The sequence below is a fragment of the Bubalus bubalis genome, chromosome 12 (genome assembly GCF_019923935.1).
Source record: "Bubalus bubalis isolate 160015118507 breed Murrah chromosome 12, NDDB_SH_1, whole genome shotgun sequence".
Lineage (NCBI taxonomy): Eukaryota > Metazoa > Chordata > Mammalia > Artiodactyla > Bovidae > Bubalus > Bubalus bubalis.
The window spans coordinates 66,488,758-66,511,159 of record NC_059168.1 but is presented as its reverse complement, the minus strand read 5'-3'; the positions used below and the strand labels follow the sequence as shown (position 1 = coordinate 66,511,159).

General features: G+C 36.9%; 1 protein-coding gene across 4 annotated transcripts in view; it reads right to left on the bottom strand.

Moving 5' to 3' along the window:
• The window catches only part of APLF (aprataxin and PNKP like factor), a 102,899-nt gene that overhangs the window by 23,868 nt on the left and 56,629 nt on the right, over positions 1 to 22,402 (bottom strand). For all 4 annotated transcript variants that reach the window (XM_006077650.4, XM_044926074.2, XM_025261263.3 and 1 more), the window contains 2 exons: positions 21,548 to 21,903; positions 6,730 to 6,855 (listed from right to left, as the gene is read on the bottom strand). In XM_006077650.4, the coding sequence (XP_006077712.4) occupies positions 6,730 to 6,855; positions 21,548 to 21,903 (482 nt within the window). The remainder of the gene's footprint in view (positions 1 to 6,729; positions 6,856 to 21,547; positions 21,904 to 22,402) is intronic.

The following is a 22,402-nucleotide window of genomic DNA, read 5'->3' as shown; positions in this document are numbered from 1 at the left end:
ACTCACAATTTCTTCAATCAAAGTACTTTATCTGGTTTTTTCTTTTTTTCAGCTCCAAAATATTATTTTGCCATTTGGCTAAAAAGACAAAGACTAGCAATACTTTAGAAGCCATGACTAGCAACGGTGGAATCAGGCCACAGCACGGAGAAAGGCTGAACTGGAGGAGAGAAGAGACTTGGTTTTGAGCTCACTAGCTTTGGCATCTTACGCAACTAATTTAACCTTTCTAAGTCTCCATTCCCTTATCTGTAAAACAATAGTCAGAGTAAGTGATAACATCTAACATTCTCCAAGAGTCTCTCTAAACTGCAATTAAAATTAATGAGGGAAAAAAACTTAAGATTTTATCTTCAAGTAGAAACAAGGACACCGAGCAGCTCAACAGCTGAAGAAGAAAAACACAATGTTCGTACATATAAATATATTTAGATACAGACATGAAAGTTTTTGCTATTACATGTGAGTCACTGGCCTCTGAGTAATTTCTCTTGACTACTCCCTACTCTGTCCCCATTTAAAGTGATTGATGAAATAAAGGGTGATGAAAGAAAGGCTGCAATTTTTTTACATCATTATTCTTAGCAAGGCTTTGCATTTTGTTTTTATTCTCCTAAAGAATAGGCATACTGCATTCTACTTCTGAAAAGGGTGTAGGACATCATGGCAGACAAATACTCTTGTTTTAACAACCCTGATATATTGTTAAAAAATTATTTATGAGAGAATTGTGGGGACAATGAGAATTTTATATTATCTAAAATTCCAAAGAGAAAAAGTCCTTCTTAGGGGAACTGACAATAACTCGTGCTTCTCTTCTGAAGAGAGCTTTGACAATTCTTAGCACAGGCTAAGGATAAGATTTGGACCAAATGAAGGCACACTGTTTGAGGACAGAGAAACTAGTAGAGCTTATCACGATCTCACGGGGTTGTCATCACAACAGTCTACAAACTCAGGGAATTCCAAACATAAGGCAGATTTTTCCCATGAAATACTTGCTGAGTTCCTAGGAGCTCTGAGAGGCTTAAGGTCTGAATTTGAATTTTCAAAAATGCAGAGTAAAATTTCTAACCCAGGTAGTATCTCAGAGACAAAGTACCACTAGAAGGAAGAGATCTGTAGCAAACACATAACTAGTCTCTAACCAACAATTCTTAGGAAATGCAAGGGAATATAATGAATGACAATCTGGTAATGCAGTCAGCTAAATCCTGACTAAGGGATGGATACTCCTCAAAACAAAAGTCAGCTTTCTTCAACAAACGCATTGCAAGGAAAAGAGAAATCTATTGATTAAGTAACTTAAGAAAAATGGCCACTTTTTGTCATAGATGGACCTTAAATGGATCCTGATATGGAGAAACAAAAGTGGGGAAAAAATGAGACTATAAGGAAACTGGGATACCTGACAGAATATCTAAGACAACTATGGATAAAATGGGATGAAAAAGATACAATGACTTCAACATAATCTAGGAGTAGGGATAAGATGGAGGGAAAGGTGATATGTATGAAAAAATACTGGCCATGACTTGATAATTATTGAAAATGAGTTACAGCTTCATTGGAACTTATTCTACACTCCCCCCCTCCCCACCACTTGTGTATACATATAAAATCCTGCATTACAAAAGTTTTTTAAAAATGAAAAGGTCTATTATCATAGTGCCACAAATGATGACATGAGTTGTGAAAGCTGTTTTGTTCCAAAAATATAGACAGACATAAATGCATTTGTTCTACAAGTAATCTCACTCAACATTGTTTCATCAGTCCTTGATATTTAATGATTCTTTGGGAAATGTTTGTTGAATAAGTGGGAGAAACGAATTAGTTACTTCAAGGTTGTGTGTGTGTGTCTGTGTGTATGCATGTGTATGCGAGTGTGTGAAACTTCCCTGATTAGTAATGATACTGAGTGTTTTTTCATAAGTTTATTCATTCTAGATGTTCTTTTGGGCAAAAAGCCTGTATACGTCACTAAGAGAAAAACAATAGCAATTTATAAGTCTACTTTCAGGATACAGAACAGTAGGATATAAGTCTGTTGTCAATTATGTCACTGTAAATATCTTTTTCTCACTCTGTGGCTTATTTGTATTTATTAAAAATAAATAAATTATTTTAATTTTAATGCAGTAAATTGTTTTCCATTTTAATTACTGATTTTTTATTGAAATAAAGTGATTCAATTTTATATATATATATATTTTTTCAGATTCTTTTCCATTATAGGTTATTATAAGATACTGAATATAGTTACCTGTGCTACACAGTAAATCTTTGTTGTTAGTTACTACTTTATATATCTTGTCTTAGGAAACAACTCCTACTTTGGGATTGTGAAATTATTCTCTTTTATATATCTTTAAAACTTTATTATTTTCTTTCACATTTAGTTTTATGATCCATCTGGAATTCAGGTTTTGACTATGGTGTGAATTTTCTTTTTTTCGTTAAACACTTGTATCCCAATAAAATTAACTGAAAAAATTCACTCTTTTCTCACTGCCTGAGATGACTCTTTTCATGAACATGTCACCTGTGTATGCAGAGGTTTGTTTTTGGGTTCTATTCTGCTCTGGTCTTCTTACTTTATCTTTGAGCATATACTGACCTGTCTTAATTACAGTAACTGTATAACAAGTTCTGCCAACATTTTTTTTTAATTTATTTTTAATTGGAGGCTAATTACTTTACAATATTGTAGTGGTTTCTGCCATACATGGAAATGAATCAGCCATGGGTGTACATGTGTTCCCCATCCTGAACCCCCCTCCCTCCCCATCCCATCCCTCAGGGTCATCCCAGTGCACCAGCCCTGAGCACCCTGTCTCATGTATCGAACCTGGGCTGTCTGCCAACTTTCTTATTTAATATTGTCTTGGCAATTTTGGGCCCACTGCCTATTCATATAAATTTTAGAATCACATCATAAATTTCTATACAAAAACTTTTGTGATTTTGAATGGCCTTGCATACAAATCAATTTTGGGGAAAATTGCAATTTAAACAATATTGAGTCTGCTAATTGTGAAAATTTCAGTCTTTATATATATTAGGCTTTTCTAACAAATTTTTTCTTTCACATCTTTTATTAGATTTATTCCTAGGAACTTGATACTTTTTGATGCTATTATAAATAAAATATTTCAAGTTTATTTTCATAATTGTTGACTCTGAAATATAAAAATATAATTGGCCTTGTATATTGACATTTATATCAAACAATCTTGCTAAGAACTTATTAATACTTACAATTCATTAGAGACTATTTTGCATTTTCTATCTCTATAATCAAAACCATTTGTCAACAATAAAAGTTTTACTTCTCCTTTCCAATCCTTATCCATTTCCTTTTTTGGCTCATTATACTATCTTGATCACTAGGAAAACATTGAATAACATTAGTAAGAATGTCTTATTTCTGTTATCAGAAAGAAATGTTGAATATCTCACTTCTAAGTAGATATTTGTTGTAAACTTTTTTATAGATAACCTTTTATTATATGAAAGACATTTCCTTCTGTTCCTACTTTAAAATGAATTATCATAAATGAATGGTCAGTTTTTTAAAACACCTACTGAAACAATTATATGATTTTATACTTAGTCTGATATGATTTTCTATTTAGTCTGATGTGTAGTAAATTAATTACTTTTTAATATTAAAGCAAGCATTCCTTGAATAAAACCAATTATTTAATTCACTTAATGAATCTGTTTTTTTTTCATTTACATCTAAGATACAACCAGTCCATTCTAAAGGAGATCAGTCCTGGGTGTCCTTTGGAAGGAATGATACTAAAGCTGAAATTCCAGTACTTTGGCCACCTCATGCGAAGAGTTGACTCATTGGAAAAGACTCTGATGCTGGGAGGGATTTGGGGGCAGGAGGAAAAGGGGACGACAGAGGATGAGATGGCTGGATGGCATCACGGACTCGATGGACGTGAGTTTGAGTGAACTCTGGGAGATGGTGATGGACAGGGAGACCTGGTGTGCTGCGATTCATGGGGCCACAAAGAGTCGGATACAACTGAGCGACTGAACTGAACTGAACTGAAGATCAAAAGTAAGTTTTCATTCTAATATTATTCTTGCTGGGTTTCTGTATCATAATATAAGTTGGGGAATATATTCTCTTTTACCTTTTTTAGAATATTAACACTCTATATAAAAATTGAGTATTTCTTCTTTAAGTGTATGTGAAAGTGAAAGTGTTACTCGCTCATTCATGTCCAACTCTTTGCAACCCCATGGACTGCAGCCTGCCAGGCTTCTCTATCCATGGAATCCTCTAGGAAAGAACACAGGAGTGGGTTGCCATTCCCTTCTCAGGGGTTCTTCCCAATCTAGGGATTAAACCCAAGTCTCCTGCATTGTAGGCTGATTCTTTACCATCTGAGCACCCAGGGAATTAGCCATTAGCCATTAAAGTCATATGGACTTAGAATTTCTTTAATGGAAGCCTGTTATTTTTATATACAATTTTTCTAATGGTACAGGATTATCCCATTTTCTTTTCTTGTATCTTTTCTACAAGTTGTATTTTCTACAAATTTGGTCATTTCTCCTAAATTTTCATATTTATTGACATAGTTGATGACAACATAGTCATTATTATCTGTAGGATGCTCTGCTGGAATGGAACACTTAATTTTCAAATGGTAAGGTACAAGCTTTTTGATTTTTCTTCCAGCCTCAGAAACTTACTCTGCTTTCTTATTGAAAACCAAGTCACAGAAATAGTAACAATTTCAAAAGGCCAGCAGGTTCAGTTACCCGTATTCAAAAATCACCTAAGAAAAATAGCTATCTAGAATTAAAGCTCTCCAAGAATGGAATCCTACTTCTTTCCTTGGTGATTTCATTTATTTCAAGTTCATCCATTCATTAAACAAAGTTTCAGATAGAAAAGTACTTACTGTCAAGGAACTTACATGGCCTGGAGGAGAAGCCAATCCAGGAAAGAACCAACACAGCCTCATGAGATAAATTCCACTGTGCGTGACACAAATGAGCACAAGACGCTATGGAAGGAGGGAGGAGGGGTACTGTTTTCTTTGAGGGTTGAGTTTCACATGTTCACAATAACGGCAGAGTGGTAGGAGTTGAGGGAGCAGAGATAACATCCTGAAATGATTTATGTCAAACTAAGGAGTTGCTAGTAAAGTAATGCTCAAAATTCTCCAAGCCAGGCTTCAGCAATACGTGAACCGTGAACTTCCAGATGTTCAAGCTGGTTTTAGAAAAGGCAGAGGAACCAGAGATCAAATTGCCAACATCCGCTGGATCATCAAAAAAGCAAGAGAGTTCCAGAAAAACATCTATTTCTGCTTTATTGACTATGCCAAAGCCTTTGACTGTGTGGATAACATTAAACTGTGGAAAATTCTGAAAGAGATGGGAATACCAGACCACCTGACCTGCCTCTTGAGAAACCCGTATGCAGGTCAGGAAGCAACAGTTAGAACTGGACATGGAACAACAGACTGGTTCCAAATAGGAAAAGGAGTACGTCAAGGCTGTATATTGTCACCCTGCTTATTTAACTTCTATGCAGAGTACATCATGAGAAATGCTAGGCTGGAAGAAGCACAAGCTGGAATCAAGATTGCTGGAAGAAATATCAATAACCTCAGATATGCAGATGACACCACCCTTATGGCAGAAAGTGAAGAAGCACTAAAGAGCCTCTTGATGAAAGTAAAAGAGGAGAGTGGAAAAGTTGGCTTAAAGCTCAACATTCAGAAAACTAAGATCATGGCATCTGGTCCCATCACTTCACAGCAAATAGATGGGGAAACAGTGGAAACAGTGGCTGACTTTATTTTGGGGAGCTCAAAAATCACTGCAGATGGTGATTGCAGCCATGAAATTAAAAGACACTTACTCCTTGGAAGGAAAGTTATGACCAACCTAGACAGCATATTAGAAAGCAGAGACATTACTTTGTCAACAAAGGTCCATCTAGTCAAGGCTATGGTTTTTCCAGTAGTCATGTATGGATGTGAGAGTTGGACTGTGAAGAAAGTTGAGCGCAGAAGAATTGATGCTTTTGAATTGTGGTATTGGAGAAGACTCTTGAGAGTCCCTTGGACACAAGGAGATCCAACCAGTCTATCCTAAAGGAGATCAGTCCTGGGTGTTCATTGGAAGGACTGATATTGAAGCTGAAACTCCAATACTTTGGCCACCTGATGCGAAGAGCTGACTCATTTGAAAAGACCTTTATGCTGGGAAAGATTGGGGGCAGGAGAAGGGGACAACAGAGGATGAGATGGTTAGATGGTATCACTGACTCAATGGACATTGGTTTGGGTGGACTCTGGGACTTGGTGATGGACAGGGAGGACTGGTGTGCTGCAGTTCATGGGGTCGCAAAGAGTCAGACATGACTGAGCGACTGAACTGAACTGAAGGAGTCTGGATAGAATGTATAATGGGGTAGCATTGACAGTTTTTAAATTATCTGATTTACAGTGTTAGAAAGTCAGGAAAATTTTCAGGCATTTCTAATGTTAATAATTTCAAAAATTTAGAATTCTCTAAAGGAAATAATATAATTCTACCTAGTAATAAAATAAAAACCTAATACCTATGGAAGCTTAAAAACTAAAAGTTAAAGGCTTGAGATGAGAAGCTTACCTGTAGTTTCTCCTGAGTAAGTTAACAGAGATTAAACAGAAAAGCAATGTAATCAAACATTTCAGGTTTACAAACCTATAACAAGATGCTCCATAGGGACATTCAGGCCGGTCATCAGCTTCATCTTGACACGTGATGTTTACACCTCCATAATCACTATCACCAGGGTGACTGAAGTGTTGAAAATGGACAGGATTTTTCCTATGAGAGTGACAAACATACTGTCAGAAAAAATAATTAATAGGGTATACTAGATTTCTAGATAAACTAGAAAACATAATAGCATATAGCAGAAAATCAAATAATACACATCAGATTATTCCAGAGCATGAACAACCAACATTACATTGTTAAAAATAAAGTTCATGATAACTAGTCAGTGCAGAACCCTCATAATAGCAAAATTAATTTCTGGTGACATGGAAAAAACCATGATTTTCAACAGACAAACTGCAAACATTACTTTAAATAGGATATATAGAAGAGACTATGTTGACTAATATATATGTAGGATAAAAGTATTATAAGCACATATAGCTTTTAAGGGTTTTCCTGGTGGCTCAGATGCAAGAATCCACCTGCAATGCAGGAGCCCCATGTTCAATCCCTGGGTCAGGAAGATCCCCTGGAGAAGGCATTGGCAACCCACTCCTGTATTCTTGCCTGGAAAATCCCAGGGACACAGGAGCCTGATGGGCTACATTCCATGGGGCTGCAAAGAGTAGGACATGATTGAGCGACTGAGAACATTTAATCTATTAGAAACTAAAAATGAGAAATTTTTTAAAATATATTCACTTTAAAATAGCAGTAAACCCTTTACACATTATCATAAAAAGCAAATCTTAACATAAATACCTATCTTCCAAAAAAAAAAAAAAATTGATGGAGACACTGTTTTATACTTCAGAAATTTCTTTAATATCTGGCTTAACGGAGGGCATTTGGATTCCCCTATCTGCTTCTGCATTCAATCATTAAAACAAATCATAAGCCATAAGCCTCTGGGAAATTCTACTGTACACTTGTGAGTGAGAAAATCAGAGTAGAAGGCATATATGAACAATGGTTATGCATATATGCACAATGGTTATTATGAAAATGGTTTGGCCCAACAGTTTTCCTAAAAGCATCTTGGGGACCAGGCCCTGAAAGGGCCTCTGGACCATACTTTGAGAAGCAATGTTATAAAACAATATATTAGTTAAGAATCTGCCTGCAATGTGGGAGACACGGGTTTGATCCCTGGGTTGGGAATATTCCCTGGAGGAGGGCATGGCACTCAAGTATTCTTGCCAGGAGAATCCCATGGACAGCGGAGCCAGGCAGGTTGCAGTCTATGGGATCACAAAGAGTCAGACATGACTGAAGCGACTAAACACAGCGCAGCACAGAATTTAGTGAAGCTAATTTATCAACATAAGTTGGAAAAGTGGTTGCGACAAAAGAATGAAGATGTCTCAGAGGAAGAAACACCAGCAAAAATCTTCACATTAAAGAAATTATCAGAGATATTTCACTATGAAAGATAAAATACTGGAAGCTAAGGAAAACTTCAAAAGGTGTATAACAATTTTTTTAAAATTTATAGCACACCAGGCTTGTCCATGGGATTTCCATGGACAAGAATGCAGGAGTGGGTTGCCATTTCCTCCTCCAGGGGCTCTTCCCAACCCAGGAATCAAACCCGAGTTTCCTGCTTGGCAGGCAGATTCTTTACAATGAGCCATCTGGGACACCCCAATTAGCTCAGGCATAGAGATGATCTTTGTTTCATATAATAAGTTATGTGAAGAGAATAGGACAAGTACTGTTCAAACTACTCTTGATATATTGTTTTTACAAAGAAATAAAACATCTTAGTTCAAAAAAAAAAAGTATATTAGTTTCATCTGTACTTGAATTAAAATGGAAATATATAGTATGTACTTCTTTGAGAATGACTTTTTATGTTTATATTATTACTCATACTGTTTCATGTACAACAGTATACTTTTATTACTGTGCAATGGTCCACTGTATGATTTTTTTGTCCATTCAACAAAGATGCCAAGACCATTCTAAAAGGAAAGAAAACTCTTTTTGACAAATGGTGCTGGGAAAACAGGATATTCACATGCAAAAGAATGAAGTTGGACCCTTCACTCACGCTATATACAAAAGCAACTTAAAATGTATCCAAGACATAAAAATATGACCTATATAAAACTTTTAGAAGAAAATGGGAGAAAGCTTCAAGACATTGGATTTGTCAAAGATTTCCTGCCAAATGCAAAGGCAAGAAATGTAAAACTAGGGAGGAGGAGCCAAGATGGCGGAGGAGTAGGACGGGGAGAACACTTTCTCCCCCACAAATTCATCAAAAGAGCATTTAAACGTCGAGTAAATTCCACAAAACAACTTCTGAATGCCGGCAGAGGACATCAGGCACCCAGAAAAGCAGCCCAACTCTTCGAAAGGAGGTAGGAAAAAATATAAAAGACAAAAAAAGAGACAAAAGAGGGAGGGACGGAGTTCCGTCCCGGGAAGGGAGTCTTAAAAAGAGAGAAGTTTCCAAACACCAGGAAACCCTCTCACTGCCGAATCTGTGCCGAGCTTTGGAAGCACAGAGGGCAACATAAAAGGGAGGGGAAAAAAAAATAAACAATTAAAAATCGCGGATTGTGAGCCCTACGGTAACTCCCCCAGCTGAGAAGCAGCGCAGACGCCTGCACACGGCATTAGCAAGCGGGGGCTGGGCAGGGAAGTGCGGCACGGGCTGTGTCCCTTAGAGTAAGAATCCGGCCGAATGTCCTGAGCGCTAGCTGAGCGAAATAATTTGGGCTAGCAAACCAGACTGTGGGATATCTACCACGCGAAAAGCCAGCCCTAACCTAAGACACCGCCAGGCCCGCGCACAGAACAAAGGACTGAACAGAGATAGCCGGCTGCAGACCTTCCCCCTCCGGTGACAGGCAGCCAGAGCCGGAAGGGGGCAATCGCAGCCCCAGAGAGACATTATCTATAAAACTGTAAGCAGGCTTCTTTGCTAACTAAAACTTCTTGGGGGTCTGGACGGTCAACATCTGCCTGAGAAGGTGCGCCGGTTTTACACCCAGATAACCGAGTGGCGGGGAGGCGATAAGTCGCAGCATTGGCGCCCGCCAAACACCTCATCACCTGAGCTGCTCGGATCTGGGAAGAACACAAAACGCAGGCCCAACCGAGTCTGTGCCTCTGAGGACTACCCGAGTGCCTGAACCTGAGCGGCTTGGACCTGGGAGCTCAGCCCAGGGCCGGCCTCGGATTGTTCCCGGCGGAACAACCTAGAGCCCAAGCAGTGTGGGCAGGGAGGCTACACGCGCCGTGAGCGGGGGCAGACCCAGTGTGGCTGAGGCACTGCGAGCGCACGCCAGTGTTATCTGTTTGCAGCATCCCTCCCTCCCTCCCCACAGCACGGCTGAACAAGTGAGCCTAAATTAAAAAAAAAAAAAAAAAAAAAAAGTGTCCTCAACCATCCCCTTTGTGTCAGGGCGGGAAAAGACCAGCAAACAGAAGAAGCTATAACAGAGGGAAACGCCTTGGAAGCTACAGGCCATAGATTAAAACCCTGTGGTTACTACGGATTACATAGGAAGGGGCCTATAGATCTTGAGAAATATAAGTCGGACTAAGGAACTGCCAAAAATGAACTGAACCCACAATACTCACAACAAAACCAGAGAAAGACCTAGATATATTTTTACTATTTTTACGATCAATCTTTCTTTCTTTTTTTTTTTAATTAAAAAAAAAAATTTTAAGTCCTCTATTGTCCTTTAATTTTCACTTTTATAACTATTACTTTGCAAAAAAAAAAAAAAAAAAGACCCTATTTTTTTTTTTCTTCTTCAGCAAACTTCATATATATATTTTATAATTTTTTGACCGTGGTTTTTTTTTTTTTTTTCTTTTTTCTTTTTCTTCTTTTCTTTAACATTGTATTTTTGAAATTCCAAACTCTACTCTAGATTTTTAATTTTAGCCTTTTGATATATGTTATCAATTTTGTACCTATAGTTTTTTTCATTATTTCTGTGACTTTTTTTTTCCTCTGTTTCTTTCTCTTCTTCTTTTATATAACATCGTATATCTGCAATTCCAAACTCTACTCAAGATTTTTAATTTATGCTTTTTGGTATTTGATATCAATTTTGTACCCGTATTTTCTTTATAATTTTTGCGACATTGTTTTTGTTGGTTTGTTTGTTTTCTCTCTTTATTTTTCTTCTTCTTCTTCTTTTTTTTTTTTTTAACGTTGTATTTTTGAAATTCCAAACTCTACTCTAGATTTTTAATTTTTGCTTTTTGGTATTAGTTATCAATTTTGTACCTGTAGTTTCTTTATAATTTTCACGACCTTGTTTGTTTTTCTTTGTTCGTTTTTTCTCTCTTTCTTTTCCTTCTTCTTTTCATTAACATCGCATTTTTGAAATTCCAAACTCTACTCTAGATTTCTAATTTTTGTTTTTATGTATTTGTTACCAATTTTGTACCTTTAAGAACCCAATCTTCAGGACCCATTTTTCACTAGTGTACGAGATTACTGGCTTGACTGCTCTCTCTCCCTTTGGACTCTCCATTTTCTCCACCAGGTCACCTGTATCTCCTCCCTAACCCCTCTCTACTCTACCCAACTCTGTGAATTTCTGTGTGTTCCAGACGGTGGAGAACACTTAAGGAACTGATTACTGGCTGGATCTGTCTCCCTCCTTTTCATTTCCCCCTTTTATCCTTCTGGCCACCTCTGTCTCCTGCCTCCTTCTTCTCTTCCCTTTATAACTCCGTGAACATCTCTGAGCGGTCCAGTTGTGGAGTGCACATAAGGAAGTGACTGCTGGCTAGCCCACTCTCTCCACTATTGATTCTACCTCATCTCATTTGGGTCACCTCTAACTCCCTCCTCCCTCTTCTCTTCTCCATGTAACGCTGTGAACCTCTCTGAGTGACCCTCACAGCAGAGAAACTTTTCATCTTTAATGTAGATGTTTTATCAGTGGTGCTGTATAGAAGGAGAAGTTTTGAAACTACTGTAAAATTAAGACCGATAACTGGAAGTAGGAGGCTTAAGTCCAAACCCTGACTCCAGGGAACTCCTGACTCCAAGGAACATTAATTGACAGGAGCTCATCAAACGCCTCCATACCGACACTGAAACCAAGCACCACACAAGGGCCAACAAGTTCCAGGGAAAGACATAACGAGCAAATTCTCCAGCAACAAAGGAACACAACCCTGAGCTTCAAGATACAGGCTGCCCAAAATCACCCCAAAACCATAGACATCTCATAACTCATTACTGGACATTTCATTACACTCCAGAGAGAAGAAATACAGCTCCATCCACCAGAACATCGACACAAGCTTCCCTAACCAGGAAACCTTGACAAGCCACCTGTACAAACCCACACACAGCGAGGAAACGCCACAATAAAGAGAACTCCACAAACTGCCAGAATACAGAAAGGACACCCCAAACTCAGCAATTTAAACAAGATGAAGAGACAGAGGAATACCCAGCAGATAAAGGAACAGGATAAATGCCCACCAAACCAAACCAAAGAGGAAGAGATAGGGAATCTACCTGATAAAGAATTCCGAATAATGATAGTGAAATTGATCCAAAATCTTGAAATTAAAATGGAATCACAGATAAATAGCCTGGAGGCAAGGATTGAGAAGATGCAAGAAAGGTTTAACAAGGACTTAGAAGAAATAAAAAAGAGTCAATATATAATGAATAATGCAATAAGTGAAATTAAAAACACTCTGGAGGCAACAAATAGTAGAATAACAGAGGCAGAAGATAGGATTAGTGAATTAGAAGATAGAATGGTAGAAATAAATGAATCAGAGAGGATAAAAGAAAAACGAATTAAAAGAAATGAGGACAATCTCAGAGACCTCCAGGACAATATTAAACGCTACAACATTCGAATCATAGGGGTCCCAGAAGAAGAAGACAAAAAGAAAGACCATGAGAAAATACTTGAGGAGATAATAGTTGAAAACTTCCCTAAAATGGGGAAGGAAATAATCACCCAAGTCCAAGAAACCCAGAGAGTCCCAAACAGGATAAACCCAAGGCGAAACACCCCAAGACACATAGTAATCAAATTAACAAAGATCAAACACAAAGAACAAATATTAAAAGCAGCAAGGGAAAAACAACAAATAACACACAAGGGAATTCCCATAAGGATAACAGCTGATCTTTCAATAGAAACTCTTCAAGCCAGGAGGGAATGGCAAGACATACTTAAAATGATGAAAGAAAATAACCTACAGCCCAGATTATTGTACCCAGCAAGGATCTCATTCAAGTATGAAGGAGAAATCAAAAGCTTTTCAGACAAGCAAAAGCTGAGAGAATTCTGCACCACCCAACCAGCTCTCCAACAAATACTAAAGGATATTCTCTAGACAGGAAACACAAAAATGGTGTATAAATTCGAACCCAAAACAATAAAGTAAATGGCAACGGGGTCATACTTATCAGTAATTACCTTAAACGTAAATGGGTTGAATGCCCCAACCAAAAGACAAAGACTGGCTGAATGGATACAAAAACAAGACCCCTGCATATGTTGTCTACAAGAGACCCACCTCAAAACAGGGGACACATACAGACTGAAAGTGAAGGGCTGGAAAAAGATTTTCCATGCGAATAGGGACCAAAAGAAAGCAGGAGTAGCAATACTCATATCAGATAAAATAGACTTTAAAACAAAGACTGTGAAAAGAGACAAAGATGGTCACTACATAATGATCAAAGGATCAATCCAAGAAGAAGATATAACAATTATAAATATATATGCACCCAACACGGGAGCACCGCAGTATGTAAGACAAATGCTAACAAGTATGAAAGAAGAAATTAACAATAACACAATAATAGTGGGAGACTTTAATACCCCACTCACACCTATGGATAGATCAACTAAACAGAAAATTAACAAGGAAACACAAACTTTAAACGATACAATAGACCAGTTAGACCTAATTGATATCTATAGGACATTTCATCCCAAAACAATGAATTTCACCTTCTTCTCAAGCGCACATGGAACCTTCTCCAGGATAGATCACATCCTGGGCCATAAAGCTAGCCTTGGTAAATTCAAAAACATAGAAATCATTCCAAGCATCTTTTCTGACCACAATGCAGTAAGATTAGATCTCAATTACAGGAGAAAAACTATTAAAAAATCCAACATATGGAGACTGAACAACATGCTGCTGAATAACCAACAAATCACAGAAGAAATCAAAAAAGAAATCAAAATTTGCATAGAAACGAATGAAAATGAAAACACAACAACCCAAAACCTGTGGGACACAGTAAAAGCAGTCCTAAGGGGAAAGTTCATAGCAATACAGGCACACCTCAAGAAACAAGAAAAAAGTCAAATAAATAACCTAACTCTACACCTAAAGCAACTAGAAAAGGAAGAAATGAAGAACCCCAGGGTTAGTAGAAGGAAAGAAATCTTAAAAATTAGAGCAGAAATAAATGCAAAAGAAACAAAAGAGACCATAGCAAAAATCAACAAAACCAAAAGCTGGTTCTTTGAAAGGATAAATAAAATTGACAAACCATTAGCCAGACTCATCAAGAAACAAAGGGAGAAAAATCAAATCAATAAAATTAGAAATGAAAACGGAGAGATCACAACAGACAACACAGAAATACAAAGGATCATAAGAGACTACTATCAACAACTATATGCCAATAAAATGGACAACGAGGAAGAAATGGACAAATTCTTAGAAAAGTACAACTTTCCAAAACTCGATCAGGAAGAAATAGAAAATCTTAACAGACCCATCACAAGCACGGAAATTGAAACTGTAATAAAAAATCTTCCAGCAAACAAAAGCCCAGGTCCAGACGGCTTCACAGCTGAATTCTACCAAAAATTTAGAGAAGAGCTAACACCCATCCTGCTCAAACTCTTCCAGAAAATTGCAGAGGATGGTAAACTTCCAAACTCATTCTATGAGGCCACCATCACCCTAATACCAAAACCTGACAAAGATCCCACAAAAAAAGAAAACTACAGGCCAATATCACTGATGAACATAGATGCAAAAATCCTTAACAAAATTCTAGCAATCAGAATCCAACAACACATTAAAAAGATCATACACCATGACCAAGTGGGCTTTATCCCAGGGATGCAAGGATTCTTCAATATCCGCAAATCAATCAATGTAATACACCACATTAACAAATTGAAAAATAAAAACCATATGATTATCTCAATAGAAGCAGAGAAAGCCTTTGACAAAATTCAACATCCATTTATGATAAAAACTCTCCAGAAAGCAGGAATAGAAGGAACATACCTCAACATAATCAAAGCTATATATGACAAACCCACAGCAAACATTATCCTCAATGGTGAAAAATTGAAAGCATTTCCTCTAAAGTCAGGAACAAAACAAGGGTGCCCACTTTCACCATTACTATTCAACATAGTTTTGGAAGTTTTGGCCACAGCAATCAGAACAGAAAAAGAAATAAAAGGAATCCAAATTGGAAAAGAAGAAGTAAAGCTCTCACTGTTTGCAGATGACATGATCCTCTACATAGAAAACCCTAAAGACTCCACCAGAAAATTACTAGAACTAATCAATGACTATAGTAAAGTTGCAGGATATAAAATCAACACACAGAAATCCCTTGCATTCCTATACACTAATAATGAGAAAACAGAAAGAGAAATTAAGGAAACAATTCCATCCACCATTGCAACGGAAAGAATAAAATACTTAGGAATATATCTACCTAAAGAATCTAAAGACCTATATATAGAAAACTATAAAACACTGGTGAAAGAAATCAAAGAGGACACTAACAGATGGAGAAATATACCATGTTCATGGATTGGAAGAATCAATATAGTGAAAATGAGTATACTACCCAAAGCAATCTATAGATTCAATGCAATCCCTATCAAGCTACCAACAGCATTCTTCACAGAGCTAGAACAAATAATTTCACAATTTGTATGGAAAAACAAAAAACCTCGAATAGCCAAAGCAATCTTGAGAAAGAAGAATGGAACTGGAGGAATCAACCTACCTGACTTCAGGCTCTACTACAAAGCCACAGTTATCAAGACAGTATGGTACTGGCACAAAGACAGAAATATAGATCAATGGAACAAAATAGAAAGCCCAGAGATAAATCCACACACATATGGACACCTTATCTTTGACAAAGGAGGCAAGAATATACAATGGATTAAAGACAATCTCTTTAACAAGTGGTGCTGGGAAATCTGGTCAACCACTTGTAAAAGAATGAAACTAGAACACTTTCTAACACCATACACAAAAATAAACTCAAAATGGATTAAAGATCTAAACGTAAGACCAGAAACTATAAAACTCCTAGAGGAGAACATAGGCAAAACACTCTCTGACATACATCACAGCAGGATCCTCTATGACCCACCTCCCAGAATATTGGAAATAAAAGCAAAAATAAACAAATGGGACCTAATTAACCTTAAAAGCTTCTGCACATCAAAGGAAACTATTAGCAAGGTGAAAAGACAGCCTTCAGAATGGGAGAAGATAATAGCAAATGAAGCAACTGACAAACAACTAATCTCGAGAATATACAAGCAACTCCTACAGCTCAACTCCAGAAAAATAAATGACCCAATCAAAAAATGGGCCAAAGAACTAAATAGACATTTCTCCAAAGAAGACATACAGATGGCTCACAAACACATGAAAAGATGCTCAACATCACTCATTATCAGAGAAATGCAAATCAAAACCACTATGAGGTACCATTTCACACCAGTCAGAATGGCTGCGATCCAAAAGTCTACAAGTAATAAATGCTGGAGAGGGTGTGGAGAAAAGGGAACCCTCTTGCACTGTTGGTGGGAATGCAAACTAGTACAGCCACTATGGAGAACAGTGTGGAGATTCCTTAAAAAACTGGAAATAGACATGCCTTATGATCCAGCAATCCCACTGCTGGGCATACACACTGAGAAAACCAGAAGGGAAAGAGACACGAGTACCCCAATGTTCATCGCAGCACTGTTTATAATAGCCAGGACATGGAAGCAACCTAGATGTCCATCAACAGATGAATGGATAAGAAAGCTATGGTACATATACACAATGGAGTATTATTCAGCCATTAAAAAGAATACATTTGAATCAGTTCTAATGAGGTGGATGAAACTGGAGCCTATTATACAGAGTGAAGTAAGCCAGAAAGAAAAACACCAATACAGTATACTAACGCATATATATGGAATTTAGAAAGATGGTAACAATAACCCTGTGTACGAGACAGCAAAAGAGACACTGATGTATAGAACAGTCTTATGGACTCTGTGGGAGAGGGAGAGGGTGGGACGATTTGGGAGAATGGCATTGATACATGTAAAATATCATGTATGAAATGAGTTGCCAGTCCAGGTTCGACGCACGATACTGGATGCTTGGGGCTGGTGCACTGGGACGACCCAGAGGGATGGAATGGGGAGGGAGGAGGGAGGAGGGTTCAGGATGGGGAACGCATGTATACCTGTGGCGGATTCATTTTGATATTTGGCAAAACTAATACAGTTATGTAAAGTTTAAAAATAAAATAAAATTAAAAAAAAAAAAAAAAAGAAGTGCTTGGACAAAAAAAAAAAAAAAGAAATGTAAAACTAGGCAAACTGGACTACATCAGAATTTAAATTTTCTTTGCATCTAAGGATGCAATTAATAAAATCAACAGGCAACCTACAGAATGGAAGAAAATATTTACAAGTCATGTACCTAATGAGTGGTCAATAATCAGAATATATACAAAATTTGTACCACTCAATGACCAAAAAAAACCTTGAATCACAAATGAGCAAAGGAAAGTCTATAATCCAAAGAAATTTCTATTCAATACACAAATGAGCAATAAGAAAAGATGCTCAAAATCAGTAATCATTAGAGAAATGCAAATCAACATCACAATGTATCATGCTTCATATCCATTAAAATGATCACCACCAAAAACCCAGAAAATAGCAAGTGTTGGTGAGAAAGTGTAACACTTTGAGTATTGTTGGCAGCAAACGTAACAAGTGTGGAGAAACTGTAATGCTTTGTGCACTGTTGGCAGAAATATAAAATGGTATATCTGCTATGGAAGATAGTATGATGGTACCCCGCAAAATTAAAAACAGAATTGATCCAGCAATTTAACTTCTTTATTTATATCCAAAAATAAATGAAAGTAGGATCTCAAAGAGTTATTTTCATACCAAAGTTCACAGCAGCATTATTCACAATAGCCAAGAAATGGAAGCACCCCAAATGTCCATTGAAAGATGAACGGATAAACAAAACAAGGTATATACATAAAATTGAATATGATTCAGCCTTAAAAACAAGAGAAATTCTGACTCATGTTACAATATAGATAAACTCTGAAGACCTACATAAACAGTCATGTCTGACTCTTGAGACCTCATGGACTATACAGTCCATGGAATTCTCTAGGCCAGAACACTGGAGTGGGTACCCTTTCCCTTCTCCAGGGTATCTTCTTAACCCAGGGATCAAACCCAGGTCTCCCACATTGCAGGTGGATTCTTTACCAGCTGAGCCACAAGGGAAGCCCAAGAATAATGGAGTGGGTAGCCTATCCCTTCTCCAGCAGATATTCCCAACCCAGGAATCAGACTGGGCTCTCCTGCATTGCAGGTGGATTCTTTACCAACTGAGCTCTTTATTAGGGAAGCCCACATAAAGTTAAGACAGTCACGAAATAACAAATATGGTATTCTTCCACTTATGTAACTATAGCCAAAATTTACTTGTTTTAATCCCTGACCACTTCGGTACTATTTTCATATATTTTAATTTCACAAATATGTTACATAACACAAAAGTTATTTGTGCTTTATATAGTCATATTCAATTTTATTATGCTTCTATTTTTCCTTCCTGAATGTCTATAACTTCCATACAGGGTCTCTCCTGCTTGGCAAATACTAAACTCCATTGTTGTTGCCTAAGCTCCATGAGACTGCCCAAAGCTCTGCCTGTTCTCTTAGCCCTCAGCATGAAACATTAAAAATTTGGCAAATGTCACAAGGGAAAAAGAAGCCTTAAAGTGTGACTGCCTCTAATGTTCTCAAACATGGGTGTTCAGCTTTGCTAGTTGTTCTCAGTGGGAGGTTTGGTCCTCAGTGAGACACTGCACATGTATGAGAGATAAAAACCTTATTTTATATACTATTAACTCATAATTTTTATGTTCTTATTCAGATAAAACTATTTTAATTAAAGTATTAAGTTCTTACATGCTAATAACAGATCTTTCAATTTCTGTCCAATTTTTAAAATAAGTTTACTAATGGAACCATATGCTATTAAACAAAAAAACTACATGACCCCAGAAGAACAAAAGCTTTCAAAACAAGTTTTTTGGAAACAACAGTTTCTACAAAGTTAAATGCTGTTTTGTTGTTTTCAGTTTCTCAAAGGATTGAAAGAAGATGTGACTGCTTTAGACAAGGCTGAACTTGATGTGCCTGTGATACAAACAGTGATTATCTGGATCTAAAATTTAGTACAGAAATCTCTGTTGGAGATAAAGACTTGGGAGTTAATAGCATAACATCAAGGGGTTGAATAAGACTTCTCTTGAGCAATAATTTTCTATTATGACAGAACATGTAAATAATTGGTGGTGGTGGAGGTTTAGTTGCTAAGTCGTGTCCTACTCTTGTGACCCCATAGACTGCAGCCAGCCAGGTTCCTCTGTCCATGGGATTTTCCAGGTAAGAGTACTGGAGTGGATTGCCATTTCCTTCTCCAGGGGATCTTCCTGACCCAGGAATCAAACCCGAGTCTCCTGCATTGCAGGCAGATTCTTTACCAAATGAACTATGATATTAAATATCAGATCTAACATCACACATTAGAAACTGTACAAGGAAAAAAGTTGTGTAGGATAGAAGCTGAGCAATGTAGGGAAGAACAGGCATATCAGAAAAGGATGCAAAAAGGAACTGAACGAGTCTTTCAGCAGGACAGAAGGGAGGAAAAGGGACCAGCGCATCCAAAGGACACAATAGCCTGACGGCATGGTGCATCTGAAGAATCACTGGCAGTTCAGGGCCTTCTGGACTCTGCTAAGAAATCCAGCCTTTAGACACTGAAGGATTCTGTAAAAGAGAGTAATACTGTCAGATTTTTTTCTCTCTTCTTTTTTATCTTTGTTTTTATTTTCTCAGTCAGATCATTCAGGCAAGAATGAGGAAGAAATCTGAACCTGAGGCAAAGTGTGGAGACTTGGGAGATTATTTACTAGCTCCAGAGGAATCATGGCATGAGCTGAAGCAGTGGCATTGAGGCTGGAAAAAAGATACATTTAACTGACTGCTATGATATACATATATAACAAGAACTCAATGTAGGGTTTTTTTCCCCTTTATTATAAATATAAGTGTTCAGTCTTCAAGATTTCAGTTGCAAATATTTCATGGGTATTAATTATGTATATCAAAATGAGTGAAAAAGTAAAAAAATATTCATAAGCTATGACTGATTAATGTGTCATCAAGTATGACTGAATTCATTATGATCTTGATAGAACATTAAATCATGTTTAACAAAGACAAATACCAGCTGAACACTGTCACAGACTGAACTGTGTCCCCCACCCTCAAACTTATATATTAAAGCCCTAACCCCTAGTGTGACTATATATGGAGGCAGGGCCTTAAAGAGATAATTCAGATTAAAGAAATTCATAAGGGTAGGCCCTTTAATTCCAAATGACTGATGTCCTGATAAGATGAGGAAGAGACTCCAGGGATGTGCATTCACAGAGAAAGGCCATGTGAGGACACAATGAGAAGGTGGCATCTGTAAGCCAATGAGAGAGACTGTAGGAGGACTCAACCTGCCAACACCTTGATCATAGGTTTCTAGCCTCCTGAACTGTGAGATAATAAATTTCTGCTATTTAAACCACCTAATCTATTTATAAATTATGTTCCATATGTGGGACTAAGGCCATCAAAAATAAGACAAAATTGTGAATAAATGCATAAATTATAATCGTTAAAATTGGTTATTCAAATGTTAAAATGGCACTGCACTTTAAAGAGATACAATGAATGAGAAATTAACAGAATATGTGATATACATATGCTATTGCATAGAAGATAAACTATACTAGAATGTATTTATAAGATATTTAGTTTGATAAGTTGCAATAGCAAAGAAAAACTTCTGCAATAGGGCTATGAAACATAGAGAAAACACAGTATAAACATACAGCCTAAAACTAATTCACAAAGTATGAAATTAGAAAATATAATACAATATAATCAAATGAAGTAAGTAGAAGAGTTACCAATCAATCCAGAAAATATATATTCAGTTGTTTTAGAAGGCACCATGGTGATTTAAAAGCATTTTTAGAAAAATATAAAAGAAAAGGCACAAGTATAATAAGATGCCCAAACACAACTTAGAATTCTGAGAGTTATACTGTATACATAAACTACTTATGAAGCTATCTTTCTAACACCTAAATAAGACATTAATAAGCAGGTATTTAGGTCTGAGTGATCCTGTTTTCAAGTCTGTATTCCCCAGTTCAGATTCTTGTAGTAGTCAGCGTATCTACAATGAAACATTTAATTCCCCACTATATTTTAAAAGCCTCTAGAAGGATTTGCTAGAACGCATACTGAAAAAGTACAGACCAGCAGAAAAACAATAAAGCTCCTAACCTTTAGGCCAATGGGTCTTATTAGTCTTTTAACACATTATAGCATATATTTACATGCTACATGCTATGAAATAATGGAATTATATGCTACCTGTAATTTTGCTTTACCTGTAGCAGTTTGCCCCATACATGCAGGACGTTCTCTGTACCTTGTTTTCTTCAGAAGCATTTGGAACTGAATCGGTTGCCTTCGCCTGCACACATTCAGGACTGGGCGGATTAGAGCTGGACTCAGGATGAGATTTTTGAGGCTTGTCACAGAAAGACTTGCTCTGGGTACTGGAATAACTCTCAGAACAACTTCTCGCCATGCTGTCTTCATTTGAACTTCCCTTAGTGATGATTTTATGTTCAGAAACCTTACCAAGTGCCTCTACTGGGACTTCGCTTCTCTGTGGATTAGTCTTAGTGTTATCTATCTCTGTGTTATGTAACGTGGCTGCAGAAAATGACTGTGTCATTTCCTATAAGAAAATCAGGAAATAAATAATAAATAAAAGCATGTTTCAAAGGAAATGTGTAAGTTTAAGCATAAATGCATGAAACTGTAAGATTCATGCAATATGTATATTTTAAAACCTTAAGATCCATATTTTAAAGTTATTAAAAATATCATTGTCTATATCTCTAGTTTAATAACTTTGAAATAATCTACTGTTATTAGAAAAGGAATTTACAGTTATGTCAAACCTTTACAATCATGTCAAACATTCAGTGAAAAATAACCAGAAAAATACAAATGAAACATGAGAAAATCCAACATTTGCTCATTTGAATATAATCTTTCCCTCAAAACCTACTTGGCTCTTAAATTTCCTGTTCAACAATGTGCCACACTCTTCTGCACTGTTCTTATAATTTCTTATAAGTTACTGTAATACTTTATTTCTACCCTCTAAATCAAGATTTTTCCCCCTTCAGCTGAATGATGAAATTGATCCTCCTTCACAGAAAAATTCACAT